The 18,111-nt window shown below is 34.3% G+C and overlaps 2 protein-coding genes across 3 annotated transcripts; one reads left to right on the plus strand and one right to left on the minus strand.

Moving 5' to 3' along the window:
* Positions 1–768: 768 nt before the first annotated feature.
* Positions 769–4,904, minus strand: LOC118041355 (SKA complex subunit 1 homolog). Of its 2 annotated transcripts, XM_035048652.2 has the most exons (10): positions 4,705–4,904; positions 4,491–4,615; positions 3,959–4,062; positions 3,797–3,872; positions 3,452–3,519; positions 2,935–3,040; positions 2,817–2,846; positions 2,426–2,539; positions 1,967–2,093; positions 769–1,310 (listed from the first exon to the last, which is right to left on the minus strand). In XM_035048652.2, exons 1-9 carry the CDS (start codon positions 4,799–4,801, stop codon positions 2,013–2,015), a joined length of 801 nt encoding a protein of 266 aa, XP_034904543.1. In that variant the 5' UTR covers positions 4,802–4,904; the 3' UTR covers positions 769–1,310; positions 1,967–2,012. The 2 variants fall into 2 exon arrangements, with proteins under 2 accessions (XP_034904543.1, XP_073260800.1); XM_073404699.1 differs by lacking the exon at positions 769–1,310 and having other exon boundaries at positions 1,328–2,093; positions 4,705–4,903.
* Positions 4,905–8,953: 4,049 nt separating this feature from the next.
* LOC118041354 (phosphatidate cytidylyltransferase 4, chloroplastic) lies at positions 8,954–14,973 on the plus strand. Its single transcript, XM_035048649.2, has 7 exons — positions 8,954–9,372; positions 10,654–10,955; positions 11,082–11,272; positions 11,969–12,093; positions 12,790–12,923; positions 13,819–13,934; positions 14,612–14,973. Exons 1-7 carry the CDS (start codon positions 9,115–9,117, stop codon positions 14,701–14,703), a joined length of 1,218 nt encoding a protein of 405 aa, XP_034904540.1. The 5' UTR covers positions 8,954–9,114; the 3' UTR covers positions 14,704–14,973.
* Positions 14,974–18,111: the final 3,138 nt, after the last annotated feature.

An 18,111-nucleotide genomic window follows, 5' to 3' on the forward strand; every position in this document is an offset into this window, starting at 1 on the left:
CAAAGCACCAAATGCACCTTTCAAAGACAGAACTTGATTACAAAAGTCAGTGTCTTTTTGTGGCTAGTGCAATTCCAGAGAGAAGCACTCAACCAAAGGTTCCATTTCTGGCCTTATCTCTATGTGATCTCAACCTCACACTTCCCCACCCAAAACCCAATCCGTAAAACCGAAGCCATGGCCACCAAGCAACCCCAAACTTCAGAACTTCTGGTTGCATTGATGTTTGAGAGGATGTTTGTAGTTGTATTTTAAAGTATTTTTTTTTTAGAAATACATCAAAATAATATATTTTTTTTATTTTTTTTAAAATTATTTTTAATATTAATACGTCAAAATAATTTGAAAACACTAAAAAAATATAAATTTTAAATTTTTTTAAAAAATATTTTTGAAATACAAAAACAATTAGGGTTAAGTTACAATCCTCACCTTTGCTCCTTGAAAAAGTTCCTCGTCCAATCCATTTATCAAATCACCAAGCTTCTCTGAAATAATATCAACCCCATTTTCCTCCATAAAGGTCAGGCTTCTGTAACCATGCAATTGGGAAGAATGCGTTTTAGCTCTGCAGAACTTGATGGTTCAAGCGACTCCTAAAATCCGCCAAACACACTAAGCAAACCCTTTTGTTGCTATCGGCTCTTACTGCTCTCACCAGACAAACCAATACAAGAGCGCACGTAAAAGAAGATTAGCTGATACTTAAATGATTGTACAAAGAAGAAGATTGTTTTATAGAAAAGAAAGATCGGGAAAAAATAATAAATAAAGTAACAAAGTAAGGAAATTTTCCATTGGACAGGAATCCATTTTTGGATTTGGTATGAATAAATGAAGCAAATACGAGGACAGGCGAAGTGTTTTTTGGTACACTTCAACCTGGCCGCTGGTAACATGATGGCATCACAAGGCAACAGAAACGCGGTTCGATCCAAGTTGGGTCTACAGGATTTGTTAGCATTTAATTCACACTTGATAACCGAGTTCACGTCTGCAGCTGGTGTGGCTAGCCAGTAGTTCAAGTATGCGGACTCTAGCCCAGCTGGAACATTGATGATAGCCGCACAGTTGAGAGAGGGGGTTAGTTCAGGCAGTAAGGGTTTTTACTTTTTTGATGTTTTGCATAGCATTGATGAACGTACAGACGCGTTTTCCACCAGGCACAGCATGGTTTCGAGTCACGCCAATACAAAATCCTTTATTAGTTAAAAAAGTTAATTGCAAAGCCAGCGATGATACAACCGAGTCAGATACTAGCAACTCGGGTACACAAGGACATGATTCAATAACTTCACTGATTCCACTGCCTGCAAAGCGACCAAAACCTGCATTAGACTCGGCAAGTGTGGGTGAAAATGTTAAAGAATTATCCCATTCAAAAGCTTAAATTCAAGATAATTTTTTGATATAATATCAAAGTTTTATTGACTAAATAGTCACAAATTTGAATCACATCATCCTCATTTTATTTAATAAAAATTAAACACAATTTAATACAAACCTATGTAAGTTTGAAACCTAAATTGCTTTTACTTGAAAAAATATCTTAAAAAACTATATAAATTATATTATGAATAGTCACGAGCAAATGCAATGCTGCAATCAGTTGCAGTAATGGGATAGAGGCCTCTCCATTGAGGAAATGGAAAAGGATTGCAGGTGGCTTCAGGAAGTGCAGTAGCCTCGCAGGATTGATAAAGGGACATCTATTATTGGAAGCCAGTAGGGATCTGAGGCTGGAGCAGGGTCTATAACTATACATGCCACGAACTGCTTATGAAAACAAAGAAGACAATGATAAAATAGAGCAAACGAGCAAGAGAGTTTTTGAAGCCAGAGACTCAAGAAATTGTAAAATATGATGAGCAACAGAAGCAGGGAACTGAAGATGTTATTCATAGAGGGTGCATAGCCTGCCTTGACCACGGTTCTGTATTTTTTCACATATGAAACACACACTTACATTCCTTGAAGTTATATTCATGATGTGTTTCATACTTTAGATGTCATCAAGTTTGAGGCTTCGAAAGAATGATAACACGATGATGCCCAATTCGAGTCTCACTGATGCGACCAAGGTGGCGAAGAACCTGTAAAAGACCAGAATGCATGGGTATGACATTTCACCAAGTAAACGAACTTAACAGATATGAATCTACTGAACAGTGTTTACCATTTTATGCTGTCAAAATAACAGCATAACAAGTTTCCAAGAATTTTGGATCTATTTCCCTAATGCCAAGTAAACCCTGTGTCAAAGTTCATGCCATGTATGACAAATTTACAGTTAATATAGAACAGGAACTGCAGTTACTTTAATTTGACTTTCTTAAGCATGCAACTAGTCATTGTATTCCATGATTTGATTATGGGTAGAAAATTTATCTAGCAAAAGGTGAAAAAGAAAAGAGGAACAACTTACAGTCAAAATCGCTTTTCCTGTATTGTCAAGCTTCAAGCTAGGTCCTTTTATGTCAGTTTCAAGAAAAAAGTGTTTTCCCTTTATTGATTCTGTCATCGCAATATCCCTTAGTTCCTGTAGTCAAGGAGACACTAAATTCAACTGCATATAACAGTCAGTTTGCCTATGAATACAAAACAATGCTAAATGCCAACTATTTGAAATAAATCACAGACGCATCGTGTAATTTTGACTCCGCATATTTTTTTACTTAAGCACTTCCTAGTTTAGGAAAACCTTATCGTGCAACAACTCAGGAGGGAACTGCTATTCAAAGAACTATTTAACCTTCAAAGGGGAACATAGATAAAGAAATTTTAGGTTATACTACCCAGCAGTAAAGTTCACTTACCAATGCTTTTTCCCAGAGATTCTCTGCCAGCTTCACAACGGAAAGTTGAAAAAAATCAGAATAGTTGAAAAATTAAGCATGTACTTATGGAAGTCAGAAAAAAGTACTGAATTGAGACCTTCTTCTTTGGGGCTGTAATAAGCTGAAAATTTGAATCAGCATATGCTGCCATGTCATTAATAGCTGCATTGACCTTATCTAGGGTGAGCCTTCCTCTCATGTATCTGCAATCAGCAATAGCACTGGAGTTGGTCGGGAGCTTTATAATATGAATGCTAGACGGGACTCTTCATTCCCAACATTTCCCCGCTAATCTATGTTATGAAACCTCATATACTAGCCTCGGTTTCAGTATCTGTGCAAAAGTACTCAGACCAAGATTGTGCCACGCCTCAAACTCAGTTGAGACATAAGTGTAAACACTAGTCCTATACTTGCAGAAATACATACTGTTTTGTGTGAAATTTGATATGTCATTGGAAAGCTAGGGCCGTGTCAAAAGACTCAAAACAGAGAACTTGCTCGGAGTGACATATCAAGGAATGGCACTGAGTGACATGTAAGTAGTCTATGAATGGAATTGGATTCTTCAAAAAAAAACCACATGATTAGAAAGAAAAGATAGATTAACTTACGAAGATAGGGAATCCAGCTCAGCAGCAGTTATATACCACAATGGTGGAGGGCTACGACCCTTTTTCTCCTGAAATTTAACAAAATCTTGATCAGTGATTTAAATAGTTCCCTCGCATTCAAGCTACAGAAAAAATTTATGAAAATTATAGCAACTGAACATTTGCAAACTATTTTCCCCTTATTTCAGTTATTCATTATCCATCTAGTTTTTCCGGGTTCATTAAATTCAAAATGAGAATGAAAGTGAATTTATTGGTCTGAGCCATACAAAACGTCAACAATCCGTATCCCCATAGATTTACGGATTGAAATTAAAACGTAAATTTTCCATTACAATCACATACCTTGTGTGTTGCCACAGGCTCCTCAGGTTTCAATGGACCAAAACCAGGAAGTTGATTAGATGCTTCTGGCAGAATGCTGACAATACATAATAAAATAACCACATTTGCAGCTCAAAACCTTAGACTCGCAGACTTGTAATATACGCATAAAAACACCAGTACCTTCTATTATTAATTTCAGAATTCGAGAAGGTTGTTCTTTCTGGCACATGTACAGACATACTTTGCAATTTTTTCTGCTGCCTTAGTGATGCTTCAATTAGTTTCTGAATCCATAAAACAAAACAAAACAAAAAACAATTACAACAACAAAATATCAATGCGCATGCTTAATTAACATAACTAAAACAGCTCCCCCTCTATTTTATAACCCTAGAGACAATAAAATTCTGTTTTATTCAAGTTTTTTTCTTCGAGATAATGTTGTGTTCCACTTAAATAAACCACAATGATTGTATTGAGCCTAATTAATTATTATTATTTTTAATTCTTTAAACCGTATATGACTTCTAGCAAAATCAATTTCAAAAAAACAAAAAACATTATTTCCTTTTCTTTTTCATAATTCAACTTAACCTAGATGATTAACCCTAATTAGATGCAACTCGATTTCGGTTATTCAATTTTACAATCAACAAAACAAATCTCTGACTGAAAAAACAAAGACAGGGAATTCAGAGCAAAGGTGTAGTACTTTAGCTTTAGGGATCGCCAAGGTCTCCTCACGCAAGCGGTCTTTGATAGCTTGCACTTGCAGCTCCATCGCCTTCAATGCTGCGTCCACCGCCTTCAAATCGGTGACGCTGCTCGCTGGATACACTGCAAGAACAAAAAATTTCAGTTCCGTGTATGAGAAAATGAAACACAAAATGTCACAGGAGAATTTTATATCGAGTTCGGTGACTCACTGTTTCGGGCAATAACGAGTTCTTGTAACTCAGCGATTCGAGTATTGAATGAAGAAATCAGTGAATCGAGTGATGAACCAGCTTGCTTCACATCCATTTCTCTCTACAAGATTAGGTTTTCTTTCAATAATTTTGCAGTTTCTCTCTCTAGTATTTGGATTTGTATTTCTAGGATTTCATAAAAATGATTTTGGTGGGAACTGGATGTTTTGTTTTCAAAAAATTTGGGATAAACGCAGTCAAGGGTGCCGTTTTATGAAAATTAGTTATGTTTTTTTTTTCCTTATAAATATGGGGTTTCTTCAGGTAAACAATACCAAAATCAAATTAATATTTCCAACTCAGTCCAATAGTATTGAATTAATGAAAACTTTTCTTATTGGACCAAATGTTTGGGCGGAGGAAGTTAGAATTATCATTATACTTGAGAAATATTTGAAAATATTTGAAAATTTGTGGAGGGAGCAAGTAATCATTTTCGAGGGACAAATATAAAAATAAACTTAAGGTTTGAGGACTATGTTTGATTTTGGAAATGGATAAGCTTGAGCTTTGTTGATATGCGGACTGATCTAGTAAAACTTGAATGTTAGACTTTGATGGAAATGGATTCTATCCAAAAAAAAATTACAAACTCGTAGTTTTTTTAAAAAAATAAAAAAGAGAAAGAAAAAACAATTTAAAAAAATCAAATAATTACCCAAGTCGTTTGTTTTTCATAAAGTTTGAAAAAAAAAATTATCTAAATTAGGTACAATAATTTAAATAAATCTAATTTTTTCAACAGAAATCATCCTAGACATATGCAAGACCCTTGATACTATATGAATTGAACTTACAATACAAACATCAAAACAACATTTTGGTCATCAACCCCACGAGCTAAGCAAATGTTTGTTCATACTCTGTACTTTTGTGCAACGAGCCTAAGGTTGTAGTCTTGCTCGATCTTTATTCACAAGCAATTATCTAAGATATAGGGTTCCTTGTGATGTTTTCTTATTCGTATAAACAGTAAAGCTTTTCTTTTATATTTTCTTCTTTCAATTGAATTTTTATATAGCCTAATTAGATAAAATTAGGCTTCAAATTGTGAAAAACAAATACCAAATTAAAAAAATAGAGTACTGAAAAGTAAAACACAAAGAAAATACATTACTCCCTTTATATTCATGTCAATTTTCATTTTAATTTTAAAAAATTTATTTTTCAATTATAAATTTCAAAAAGGAGAAAAATTTGTTGCAAGATGACGATGGAAAAGAAAAGGTTGTTAATTGTCATGTTCGCTACAATTAAAATAAGCAAACTTGGTATCAAAGAGCTTTATTTTATGAGAGAAGCTAGACGAAATGGTTTTTGGCCTTCACCTAGCTTGAAAAACTAGAATGGCCTTGAGAGATAAAAGAAAACTTTTGATCTAATAATTGAATAATATAACATATAAAGAACATTTATTCGTACGAAACCCAAAAACAGATTCCTGATTTTTTTATTTTTTTTACTGCTTTTATGTTTCTTGTTTTCTTAATAAATTGCTCTTAGGTGGTTTTAATAACGTTACTGGGTGTTTTTTTATTTTTTGAAAAAAATGAGTTAAAAATAACTTCCTATGTAAAAAAACAAGCCTTTTATTTTTTTACTACCATAATGATGGCCAGATTTTAAAAAAGTAGATGAAGTATATTATTTGTCATGGTAGGTGACATGTTAGGTGCTTTTTTTGTTTTTCCAAAAATAAGAGTTGTCCATCTCTTATAAAAGAAAAAATAACAAAAGAAGTTTCCAAGTTAGCAAGGCAACATCGTAAAAAAAAAAAAATCCAATATTGCAATATAAAATTAAAAAAAAAAAAAAGAAAAAAGAAGAAAAAACTCGAGTTAGCTCGCTAAACTCGTGATTTGGATCATAAAACTAAGATAATCTCATAAAAAAATTAAAAAATAATAATGAATCTCAATCTCCAATAAACCTAATGCTAAATGATGTAGTCAAAATAAAAAAAAAATAAAAAAAAATCACATTGTTATAGTGAATAGTATTTTGTGATGATAGGCACATTGAAACCCTTACTCTTTTAGTTTTATATATATATATATATATATATATATATATAAAATAAACTATGAAGTTTAATTCTCAATTAACTCAGTATTGAAAAATAAAATAAATTTTTTTTTAAAAAAAAGACAACTAGAAAAATAACTCGAGTCAATTCAGGTTAATTCATAAAATTCATGATCTAAGTTATGAGATGAAAATTACTTAATAAAAAGAAAATAAAAACAAGTAATAAAGCCTAATTCTTCAATTAATCCAGTGTTAAACGATGAAATTAAAAAGAAAAAAAAAACTTGAGTTAGCCAATTTAACTTATTAAACTCGCGGTCTAGGTCATGTGACTATGATAATTTAATAAAAAAATAAATTGAAATAAATTACAATCTCAATCTCTAATAAATATAATGTTGAATGGTGTAATTAAAGTAGAAAAAAAACAAAAAAAAGAAGAAGAAAAAAAACATTGTTATAATGAGTAATGTCTTGCAATGAGAAGTATAATGAAATTCCCTTCTCTTTGAGTTTTTGTTAATTGCTAAATAGATGCCCGCGCCTTGTCATAGGTCAAGTTAATTTCTTTTATATTTTTTTAAAATAATGTTAAAATACTGCCAACGTGTTTTTTTTCTTAAAAAAAATTAAGTGACTCAAGCTATGTACCTTAATGCTAAATAACAAATAGAAATTGAAATTGAATAAAAAAGCCTTAAGAATTATTGTATATGTGTATGTGTTGTTTCGGATGATTTGCTCTCTTGGTGTGTTGTCTGTGCATCATAGATTAACAAAAGAAAGCAGAATCAATAGGTTGTACTGCAATCTAATTTACTTAAAGCACTTGTTTGCAAGATTAAGCCTGGAAGTTGATATCCCATGATGACAGTGAGTTAGTGCTAAATGCCCTTTGATGGAATTACAAAATATATACTCTTTTATTGTTTTTGATAATGTATTTGCTGACATGGTTTAACACTCATATGGAGAATTCCTTGATCATAATCGACTAAAAATATTAAAAAACAACATACTTTTATCGTCTCAAGAAAAATAAAAATACGGGTTCATGACTTGTTTATTATTAATTATCTCAATTTTAGAGTTTCATGGCAATTATGAGTTAGGATCTCACCAATCAAATGCTAACTAGTTTTTTTTTTTTATAGAGAAGCATCATATTATGTCATGAGAGGGATTGCAAGGTTAGATCACAACGATGGACTTGGAAGAACTGTCATTGCATCCATTCATCAGCCCAGCAGTGAAGTTTTTCAGCTTTTTACAATCTTTGCATTTTTAGCATCGCATTTCTCACAAGTTAATTGAATAGTTGGAGCAACCAATCATGAGACAACTAATCACGATTTACTGTAATAGTGTTTCATCAGCATTTCTAACTTCTTCTAGTGAAATTAGGATCTTGAACAAGGCTTAGATGATGCAATCCCCACAGAAGAAATGGCTGCATCCTTGCATGTTCAAGTAAAGGTAACAGAAACATGTAAAGAGGTAAGCCAACACTTAACCAGACACAGATATGTTTACTAGACATGTTTAAGGAATGTCGAAAAGAGTATTTAATATGTGTGGTTTTCTGGATCTTGAAGCACCGGAGAGCAGGAGAAACCATGCCGGATTTCTGACTCAAATCTCTTGTCCTAACAAAAAAGACCTTCGTGAACATGTTTCGTGGTCCGGGATGGAAGATATAACTGATCGTAGGGAAGGATTTGGAATTTCTAAATGAATTTCTAAAAATTTATTTTATCTTAATTAATTTTATTCATGTAAAATTTATTATCAATACACTTTAACAATGAAAATATTATATTATTCTTGTTTTTATTTAATTTAATTAAGTGAAAAATATTTTTTTAAATAATAATAAATAAAAAAATATTTGTGTATGTTAAAATGTAAAAAATATAATAAGAGCAGGATTTCTATTTTATTTTTTTCCCTAAATGGAAAACAATATAATTTTTTATTAAAGAAGAAAGACTAGAAAAAAAGAAGAAAACTGAAAATAAAAAAGAAAAATTGTTGTTTTTTTTTTGTTACTGCACAGCAACTCAGTACTCTGGGGACATAGAATTAAGAAATAATTCTTGAGACTCTCAGAAGAGACCATCCCGCTGCGGCGATCTTTACGAGGTTTACACAAATTAGGATTTCACTATGCGACGCGCAGTACACAACGCGTCCAATACATTGCCAACCTCACTATCTCTATTGTCTATCAAAATATCCCCTCATAAAATCTTAAAAATAAAATAAAAAAATCAGCATGCTTACAAAATTTTGACCTAATTTAATTTTATCTGCTTTAAAATTTTAATTATTCCAATTTCCATGGCGTCCTCCTCGTTTGTAGAAATTGAGCGGTTCCATTTGATATCAGTACTGTCAGTAACTTGCCCTTGCCACCGCCCTCTATTATCTAAAAATTCCCTAATTCTCAATCGAAAGAAACTCAATTTCGATCTCCTCTTAAATGGATCCAAAACCGCAGTTCCGGTTCACGCTAAGAGGGCGACGGCGAAGCGGTGGTTAATTACGTCCGTGGCCAGAGCTGAGGCTGATAGCGTCGACGAAGACAGCGGCAAAGAGGTAATAAAAATGTTCCTATAACTGACGTTCATTGATAACTGGGAATTCCGTAATCAAGTTTATTCTAGCAATTGTTAGACTTTAATAGTGTTATGTCGAGGAAGACGAGTGTGAGTGAGTGAGGTATTGTGTTTTTTGATGGAAAAAATTGCTATGTAAAGTAAAGCTGAGCCTGAAATCACTTATCATCACTATTGCCCGGTGCCAAGGCAATAATATAGTTAAGCTACGAAACAGGAATTTTAAGTCAATAAAATTAGCATGCGGATGAATCAAGGAATTGCTATGAATCAATGAATTTCTATGAATCAAGGAATTTCTTGTACCGACAAGAACACACGCGCTTCCTACCTAGTTGCTAAGTCAATAAAACAAAATGCAGCAAATGACCCTTTTTCATATTTCTACATCTAAAGTTAGCTCGCGGATGAATCAAGGAATTGCTATCGTATGCCACATAAAGAATACCCTCCTTCCTTATGACCTGGAAGTGCTAAGAGTTGCTAGTAGTTATTACTCCTAATTCTTTTCACTTCTATATTATTCCTGATGGAGAGTATTACGTGGTGACAGACTCTGCTAATTCCTACGACTCTGAGTTTTGATGGAAAAGTATTTAAAGGGTTTTGGTTGTGTTTGTTATCACTAGTATATCTCTAGGATGGTAACATATATGGCATTCTGTTTTATTGACCTGGTAGTTTTATGAGATTTTCTGTCTGCCCATGCGATTGTAAGTACTTTAATAAATGCAATCTGTGTTGCAAATTTATTTTTTGGATAGTAATTGTCTTGCACACCTCATACATGTCTTTCCTGCTGTAAAATCATACTAGAATCCTTGTCAGGATCCCAACGATTTTACTACATGCTAGAGGTGCCTCTGCAAAAAGGCAAAAATAAACTTGATAAAGGGGCCTGGGTGTTAATCTCTAGTTTCTGGAATTGCTAAAATCATCTCTGTCATTAACAAAATCACTCGCAGATTCAAGTGTGCTAATTTTCAAATTGGAAAAGGACATCGATTGGGTACAAAAGAGTTTTCTATTTCCATAAGTGTCATAATTTGCCACATCTTCCACCATCCAAAGTAAGAGTAATATGCAATTTACAAGGAACATATGTTAAAAATGGTGAGGTACAAAGAAACTAGCAAATTTGGGATTTCAGGATACTTAAAAGTAAATTTAGTGCCTTTTGTGTGCATGTTATTTATTTATTTTGTTCTTATATTGCTTGTTTGCGAGGTTAAATGGAGCTGTTGAAATATTTGTGTTATAGGAAGTCGAGAAAGATCATATTTCACCTGCAAAGGAGGATTCTGTTTCACAACTTCAACAAAAAGCAAGTCAACTGAAGAAAAGAATCATTTTTGGACTTGGGATTGGGATTTCTGCCGGAGGCATAGTATTAGCTGGAGGATGGGTTTTCACTGTAGCTTTAGCAGTCGTTGTATTTGTTGGTGCGCGTGAGTACTTTGAATTGGTTAGAAGTCGTGGAATCACTGCAGGAATGACTCCACCTCCTCGATATGTGTCACGAGTTTGCTCTGTTATTTGTGCTTTCATGCCTGTTCTTACCTTGTAAAGATCGTGATGTATCTTTATTTATATTTCGAACATGCATTTAACTTGTGATACTCGAATGATTCTTGCAAGTATTAAATTTTTTTGTTCAGTTGCTAATTAGTATTTCTAAAATTTGGTCAGGTATTTTGGTCAGATTGATATTCCAGTGACATTTGCTGCTTTTGTTGTGGCAATGGCATTGCTTCTACAGAGAGGGAATCCTCGTTTTTCTCAGCTTAGTAGTACTATATTTGGGCTATTTTATTGTGGATATCTTCCTTGTTTCTGGGTGAAGCTTCGATGTGGTTTAGCAGCCCCTGCCTTGAACACAAGTAAGTAGCTGCACTGTTATGCTTATGTAATGATAATGTTAGATTTTAGGAAGCTTATCAAATAATGAACGTGTATGCCATATTGTCAAATTGAGATGTCATATGACATGCTATGCTGATGGATTAAGGACTATCCATTTATTTTACTGATATTTATGACACATGAAAATGAATGTGGTATCTTGCATTAAATGTAAGTCTCCAGATAGAAGGATAATGACTGAAACAACATATGGAGCAATCTAAATGGATAGAAGGATAATGACTGAAACAACATATGGAGCAATCTAAATACGGAGATGTTCGCATCCAACTCGAGATTTTAGATTTTTGTGCTAGTATGGCATTAGACTTTAGTTCATGGACTCCCATGTCAGACTAATTTATGTCTGTGGGGCCTGAACCTTTCTCTCTTTCATTTATGACTTTTAGGTTCTGTGGGCCTGCATCCAATTGTAAATTGACAACAAGAGACTTCAACTGTTATAAATGGAACATGATATGGCTAAGGAAAATGCATAGACTTCTCCATCTACGTTTGAGTTTTTTAGGAGTATCCTCAAGCACTAGCTATATTTTACGTAAAATCAACCTATTCCCATCTTGTGAGCCCAGTTCTCCTATATGCATATGTGAGGCCTGATCTAGGACTTGGTGCTTTTAGCAAAGTGATTTTGTACTTTTTATTTTTGGCAGGAATAGGAACAACATGGCCTGTTCTTCTTGGAGGACAAGCTCACTGGACTGTAGGTCTTGTAGCAACCTTGATTTCTATGAGCAGCATCATTGCAGCCGATACATATGCTTTTATAGGTGGCAAGGTACTGGATTGCTGTTCAGCTGAGTTCTATTTTCTATTAGAATGTTAATGGACAAGTATTGTTTAACAGTTAAAACATTTGGTGTTATATGCAAGTTTCTATTTCGAAAGGCATTATGCATAGATTGCTTCTGATTTATAGTTTCCATATTGGTACATATGCTTCAAATAACTAAAAATCAACCTAAGCATGGATGTGTTGTATGCATATGTGTTTGTTGGATATCTTGTAACATAAACTCATGAGTCAGCCATTCTGTCATAATTTGCTGAAGTTGTGGCTCCTGCAGTTCTGAGCTTGTAGCAATTATGAATCCTTTTGTTTTCTGGATTTAAGCAGTCAGTTTTCAAGGAATTACTGAGTTTGTAAATCATTAAGAAAATAGAAAAGAAAAGAAAAATCTTGCAGTGGTTTTTAGACATCTGTACATACTTTAGTATCAAGATGTGATGCTTCTTTCCAGAAAATAAATAAGCAAGTCAGTTTCAATGTTTCATACATCCTCACAGAATTTACTCTTCCTTTCTACTTTGAGTTTTGTAGAAAGATGTTGATATTCCATTAATAAGGTTGCTGGATACAAGAATGTGATGAGCTTTCTCAAGAACCTGAGTTTCTAGCAATGTTATTTGTTTTCAAATTCTCCCTTGTCCTATCAACAAAGCAGCATGAGATAGTTTTGCTAATCCGATACAGGCATTTGGCAGGACACTCCTAACTAGAATTAGTCCAAAGAAGACATGGGAAGGAACAATTATAGGCTTGGGTGGCTGTATAGCCACTTCGGTGGTACTATCAAAGTTTTTTTGCTGGCCAACATCCTTGCTAAGGTATTCTCTAGCCTTTGATCAAAAGCAGGACCAGTATGTTCTCTCATGTTTATACTTTTCAGTCCATTATCCATGTGTCTCAACTCCATAGAATTGGAGGCTAATAAAAATTATCAATTATGTAGCAGAAATGTTGGATCACCTTAACCAGGATAACTATTCATGGATTTCTCACTGATTGATATTAGTGTATAAACAAGGTTCATGGATTTATTATTTGGAATCCCGATTTTTTCTAATCTCTAACCACCACAAAATAAAATTATGAACAATGCAAATGAACTAGAGGAATGTTGGGTGGACTTTCTTAAATAAACTGTTCTTGGTACTTGGGAGTGAGACATGTATTCCCATTTTAATTTAGTGTTGCAAGGCTTTGTTTTTGTTATGAGTTATTACTTTATTTTATGTTTTTCTTATGTCCCTCCTTATAGTTGGGGTGGGTTGCTGTTTCAGAAAAAGTGTCTTGGCAGTTCAATTCTCTTCTCTCTTACAACATTTAATGGTAGATATAGATGGCTTTTGGCAACGAACAAAACGACATGCAGCTTAATTGTAATGAGATTATCTGTCAACTGGCTAGAATGTGCAGCCCATTTGCACATCTTTAAATAGATTGAAAATGCAATGAGGTTATCTATGACTGACTGGCATATGCATCTCATTCGCTCATCTTGAGAGGTCAATAAGATAATTTGTGGCTTCTTCTTTGTTCTTGGAAAATAATATCTAAATTTTTTGTTATGTCTTTTGTTAGAACAGCTTGAATCAACATAAAAGATAGGTGAAATATGTACTACTTTTTGCTGTACATATTGTTTTTATGTGAATATGCATCATTGGTAATTTTAGAATTTGTTAATGTGAAACTGACTTTCTCTTGATTGGCTTTCAGTGCAATTGCTTTGGGGTTTCTAAATTTCTTCGGATCTATTTTTGGTGATCTCACGGAGTCAATGATCAAACGTGATGCAGGAGTCAAGGACTCTGGCTCATTAATACCTGGACATGGTAATATGTTTTTTCTCATGCTTTTGTTATCTGATAAGACACCAATTCATTTTCTTCACTCCTTACTGACGTGCAGAACCTACCTGGCTGCATTTTGTTGTGTTACACCTTTTGTTTGAGTTATTTAGATGATTGGTGCAACTTTGAGAGGGTTTTTTCTTTCTTTCAATAGCTATCATTCTTTCAGCTTGTGCGTGCCTGGCTGTTTCTAGAATTTCCCTTGGGCACTATTCCCAATCCTTTTATCCTATCCTCAAGTTTTTCACCTGTCAACTCTTTCAAGTAATTTGTAATATGGTTTAAAAATTGGTCATTACCATCATATATCAGCATTGTTTTACAGGGTTTCAGTTTTCCTATACATCGAACCCTCTTATGTTGGTGATTCATTTCTATAATGGTCATTATCTTCATGGCAGCTGCACAAGCAGATCTCGCCTATTCATCATTTAACTACTTTATTTAAATTTACAACAAAAATTCCACCCAGCATACATCATTTCGACCATTTCTCATTATCTGATTTTGCACCATTAATCTTATCCCTGGACAGAGAGATTCTGAACTGATGCTTTTTGTTTATTGAGTTCTTCTTTCGATCTTGATTGTAACTCAAGTTTTATATTGCTTCCCCCCCTTTTTTCAAATGATTGTCTAACATCTGATACTGCCCGCAGGTGGGATACTGGACAGATCAGACAGTTACATTTTCACTGGTGCTCTTGCGTACTCCTTCGTTAAAACCTTCCTGCCACTTCATGGAGTTTGAGATATAAATTTTTTATCAACACAAGAGAAGAGAACAGAGCCAAATCATTTTAGGTTTTCTCAACTCCAGAAATCCAGGAGCATGAAGAAGCCCATACATGAAAGTAGGAATTTGGGCGGGGCAGATGAAAATAATATTTGTTCTGAAAACCTCAGAGAAGGATGATGAGGCTTAAACTTGCAACTCTACCAGGTCTCTTCAACATTTCTCCCTGGAAACTCTTGCAAGAGAATGCTTTTCTTATATACTAATGTTTCAATTTTCCCTGTACTTCACTGTTTATTCATACATCGCGTACCTCTGCATTTCCATGGATTTATGTTGATCTCTAGGATAGAGCTGCCTTCCTCTGGGAATTACATTCCCCATTGATTTCATGAAGTTTATAGTTCATTCATTCTCTCAGGTCCAAGACTATTTCCATTTCGAACTTGATACATCAAGTTACACTGCATTTCCAAATTATCAAAATTCCCATTTTATTAATATGAACAGTGAACTCTACTAAATTGTCATTGATCACAGAGCCTAAGCTAGCCATCATTATAGAATTTCTCGCCATCATACCAGGTAGGACTGTTGCAAATCATGCAGCTTTGAGGACTTTGTTAGCCATGGATGCAGCTGAGTTATAACTAGATTTTGTATTCTGTTGTATTCCCATTATAGAGCCTGCAGGTGACCCTGACTGAGATCATCCAGTTTTTGCCCCCTGAACCCGGGGATCTTTCTGCTGGAAAAAAATAGAATTTCATACATGTTTATACCACTCCTGCACTGGTTTTCCGGCAGCGTGGAAATTACTGGTCATATTAAATACATCAATTAATTAATCCAGATGGTAATCAATAAAATTTTAATTGGTAATACGTCGATTTCAAGTAATAATTGCAGGAAGAGATTCAGTTGCTGGTCGCTTCTGTATGCGTGAAGGTCCAATAGAATGCATTTTATTATTTGGATTTAGACAGTGCACCCTCACGGACTAATTATTTCAATGGATACCACAGATATCATCTGATGTTAAAAATTAAAATATACAAAAAATAGTAATCTTATTTGGGTTTTTCTTGTTCTTGTATTTATTTATAACCTACCTGGATTAGACAATTAACATGGCAATTTCAATTATAACTCTGTTTTGTACGGTTTCCAAAATACATTCTTAATTTAAATCTAAAATAAATAAGTTATTTGTAAAATAAGAATTTATCATGCTCACCGAATGATTGAAACTGGATTGTGATGCCCTGACAATACGAATCCAAAAAATATAACCACAAAACGATTCCAATGCTTATCATGGTAGTAATACTAATAATAATAATAATAATTAATCCTGGTGGTTGCGATAATGACTTTGAAAAAACACAACAAGGCCATGACGTCCATTCCAACGCTAAAAACGACATGACATCGGCCCCGTCGCCATGACACCACTTATGTCACGTTGTCACTCAGCTTCAAATTGTTGACCATCAGACTTTCGTTTATACCATCACTTTCCTCATCGAAAGAAAAATGGCTTCAAGGCTTCAACCATGTCAACCTCATCAATCCCGAAAGAAATTGAAGAGGCCCACAAGGGACAACCCTAAAAGAAATCCCACCAACCTATTCTTGTTTGCAGCGGCAAAATGAAGTCAATATCAGTATATCACTGCTTCTTCAACCTTTTAGTGCCGTCGGAATTATCATAAAAGCGAGGAAAATCAAGTCATGATGACTACATCTCTTATCCCATAGCCGAAAGAGTTCTTCTACTATTATAATCCATTGCCACCCAATTATTTCTCAAGGCAACCACCACATAAAGACATGGTCCAAAGAGGTTTGAGAGTTGCAAGTTCTTGTAATTTCATGTGGACTTGTTTGTTTAATTTCTCCCTCTTGGCCTTTTGTATGCTTCTGCTTTTAATCTTCTGTCCAATAATAGATAACACATGGCATGCCTGGAATGTCTAACCCACAGTATGTTCGTCTGCATCCTCTTATTTCCTTTCTCTTTCTCTTTTTACTTTTAAAACTTGGCCACAAAACAAAAGACTTCCAAAACCTGGCCAGTGGTTCATTGCACTAGCTGGCTTACTCTCCTGTTTGTTTTTACGGACTCAATTTAATTATCAACTCTTTTGAGATACTGGAAGAATTGTCACACATGCATGTTTTAGTACTGAATTCTCATTATACTTATACATTGACCTATCAAATTTTAATAGCGCCGTGGGCGTGGCAATTTGCATGTATTTGAGGGATTCACACTGCAAGTTTCTGAAGCACCAAGGCTGCTAATCATAAAACTAGAACAGAAAAACAATTTGCAAACACTTCGCAATACAAAAAATCCCTGGAAGCTTACGAATCGTAATAGACATCGGTAACTCACATCCAGGTTACCCAGCTGGGAAAGAAAATCCGAGTAAGGTGGGAAACGAGTGTAATATATACTCGTCTTGCTCCCCCCTTCTTCTTCTTTTTTTGAATGGGTTTTCCCTGATATATTTTTTGTAGCTTCACCTAGTAACGAGACTGGATTATACTTTTTTTCCCTGACTTTGTTCGATGCACGATGATCTCATCATCAATATTTAAAACATACATTTCCCTTAATTTAATCTTATTAAGGAATTGACAGAAACAATTAGAATTAACCAGGCTTGACCAAGTCTGATTTTTTCACGAGAAAGAATGACATATAATTAAGGAGGGAGGAATAAAAAAGAAAGAAAACATGAAAGAGACATGGGAAATGAATGTTGGGTTGACCACGATGAGATAACCATAAAACAAAAGGACGGGGATAAGACAAGAAGATGGGGATAGAAAGAAAAATCAAAACCCTTGGTTTGGAAACTAGCCAGCAAATCCATGCAAAAGTCCCTGTGGAGCTAAATCTCCACCAAATATATGAGACAGGGAGTCTTGAGCATGAAGAGAGGTGGGAGACCAATAAGATAATTTGGGTTTTTCTTATTGGAGGGCCTACCGAAGTGGCTCTTGACAAGCATGGGTGCTTATTTACCCAAAAAAAGGAAAGCATGAGTGCTTACTTTTGCGTTTTTGGAGAGAAAAAAGTCGTGACAACAAAATATGTGGGATTCAAAGAATGCGTTGTTTCTAAGCTGCATAAAGAAATTGAAGGAGGAAAAGGATAGGAAGAGCGAAAATAATAAAAACAATGAAGGAAACTTAAAGAAGAGTTTGGGAAGATATGGTTGGCAAGCATCTATAAAAGTATGCGTAGAAAGAGATCAAATTAGACAAGGAAAAGATTGCATGAATTTTTGTTGCACCCGCACACCATATCTCATCTTGCTTTTCTTTTCATTACCTCTCTCCCATACAAATGTTTTTGGCGTTTCGCCTTATACATTGTGTTTTGATCTTTCTTTTTACTATTAACGCACT

Source organism: Populus alba, chromosome 14, assembly GCF_005239225.2.
Source record: "Populus alba chromosome 14, ASM523922v2, whole genome shotgun sequence".
In the NCBI taxonomy this organism is placed as follows: domain Eukaryota; kingdom Viridiplantae; phylum Streptophyta; class Magnoliopsida; order Malpighiales; family Salicaceae; genus Populus; species Populus alba.

Excerpts from the sequence above, each read along its gene's own strand:
- LOC118041355 (XM_035048652.2), bottom strand. The coding sequence starts at position 4,801 with ATGGATGTGAAGCAAGCTGGTTCATCACTCGATTCACTGATTTCTTCA. Across the intron at positions 4,616-4,704 it reads ACTCGTTATTGCCCGAAACA|TGTATCCAGCGAGCAGCGTC; the intron begins GTGAGTCACCGA and ends TTGTTCTTGCAG. Across the intron at positions 3,041-3,451 it reads GAGCTGGATTCCCTATCTTC|ATACATGAGAGGAAGGCTCA; the intron begins GTAAGTTAATCT and ends TGCTGATTGCAG.
- LOC118041354 (XM_035048649.2), top strand. The coding sequence starts at position 9,115 with ATGGCGTCCTCCTCGTTTGTAGAAATTGAGCGGTTCCATTTGATATCA. Across the intron at positions 9,373-10,653 it reads ACGAAGACAGCGGCAAAGAG|GAAGTCGAGAAAGATCATAT; the intron begins GTAATAAAAATG and ends TTTGTGTTATAG. Across the intron at positions 13,935-14,611 it reads CTCATTAATACCTGGACATG|GTGGGATACTGGACAGATCA; the intron begins GTAATATGTTTT and ends TACTGCCCGCAG.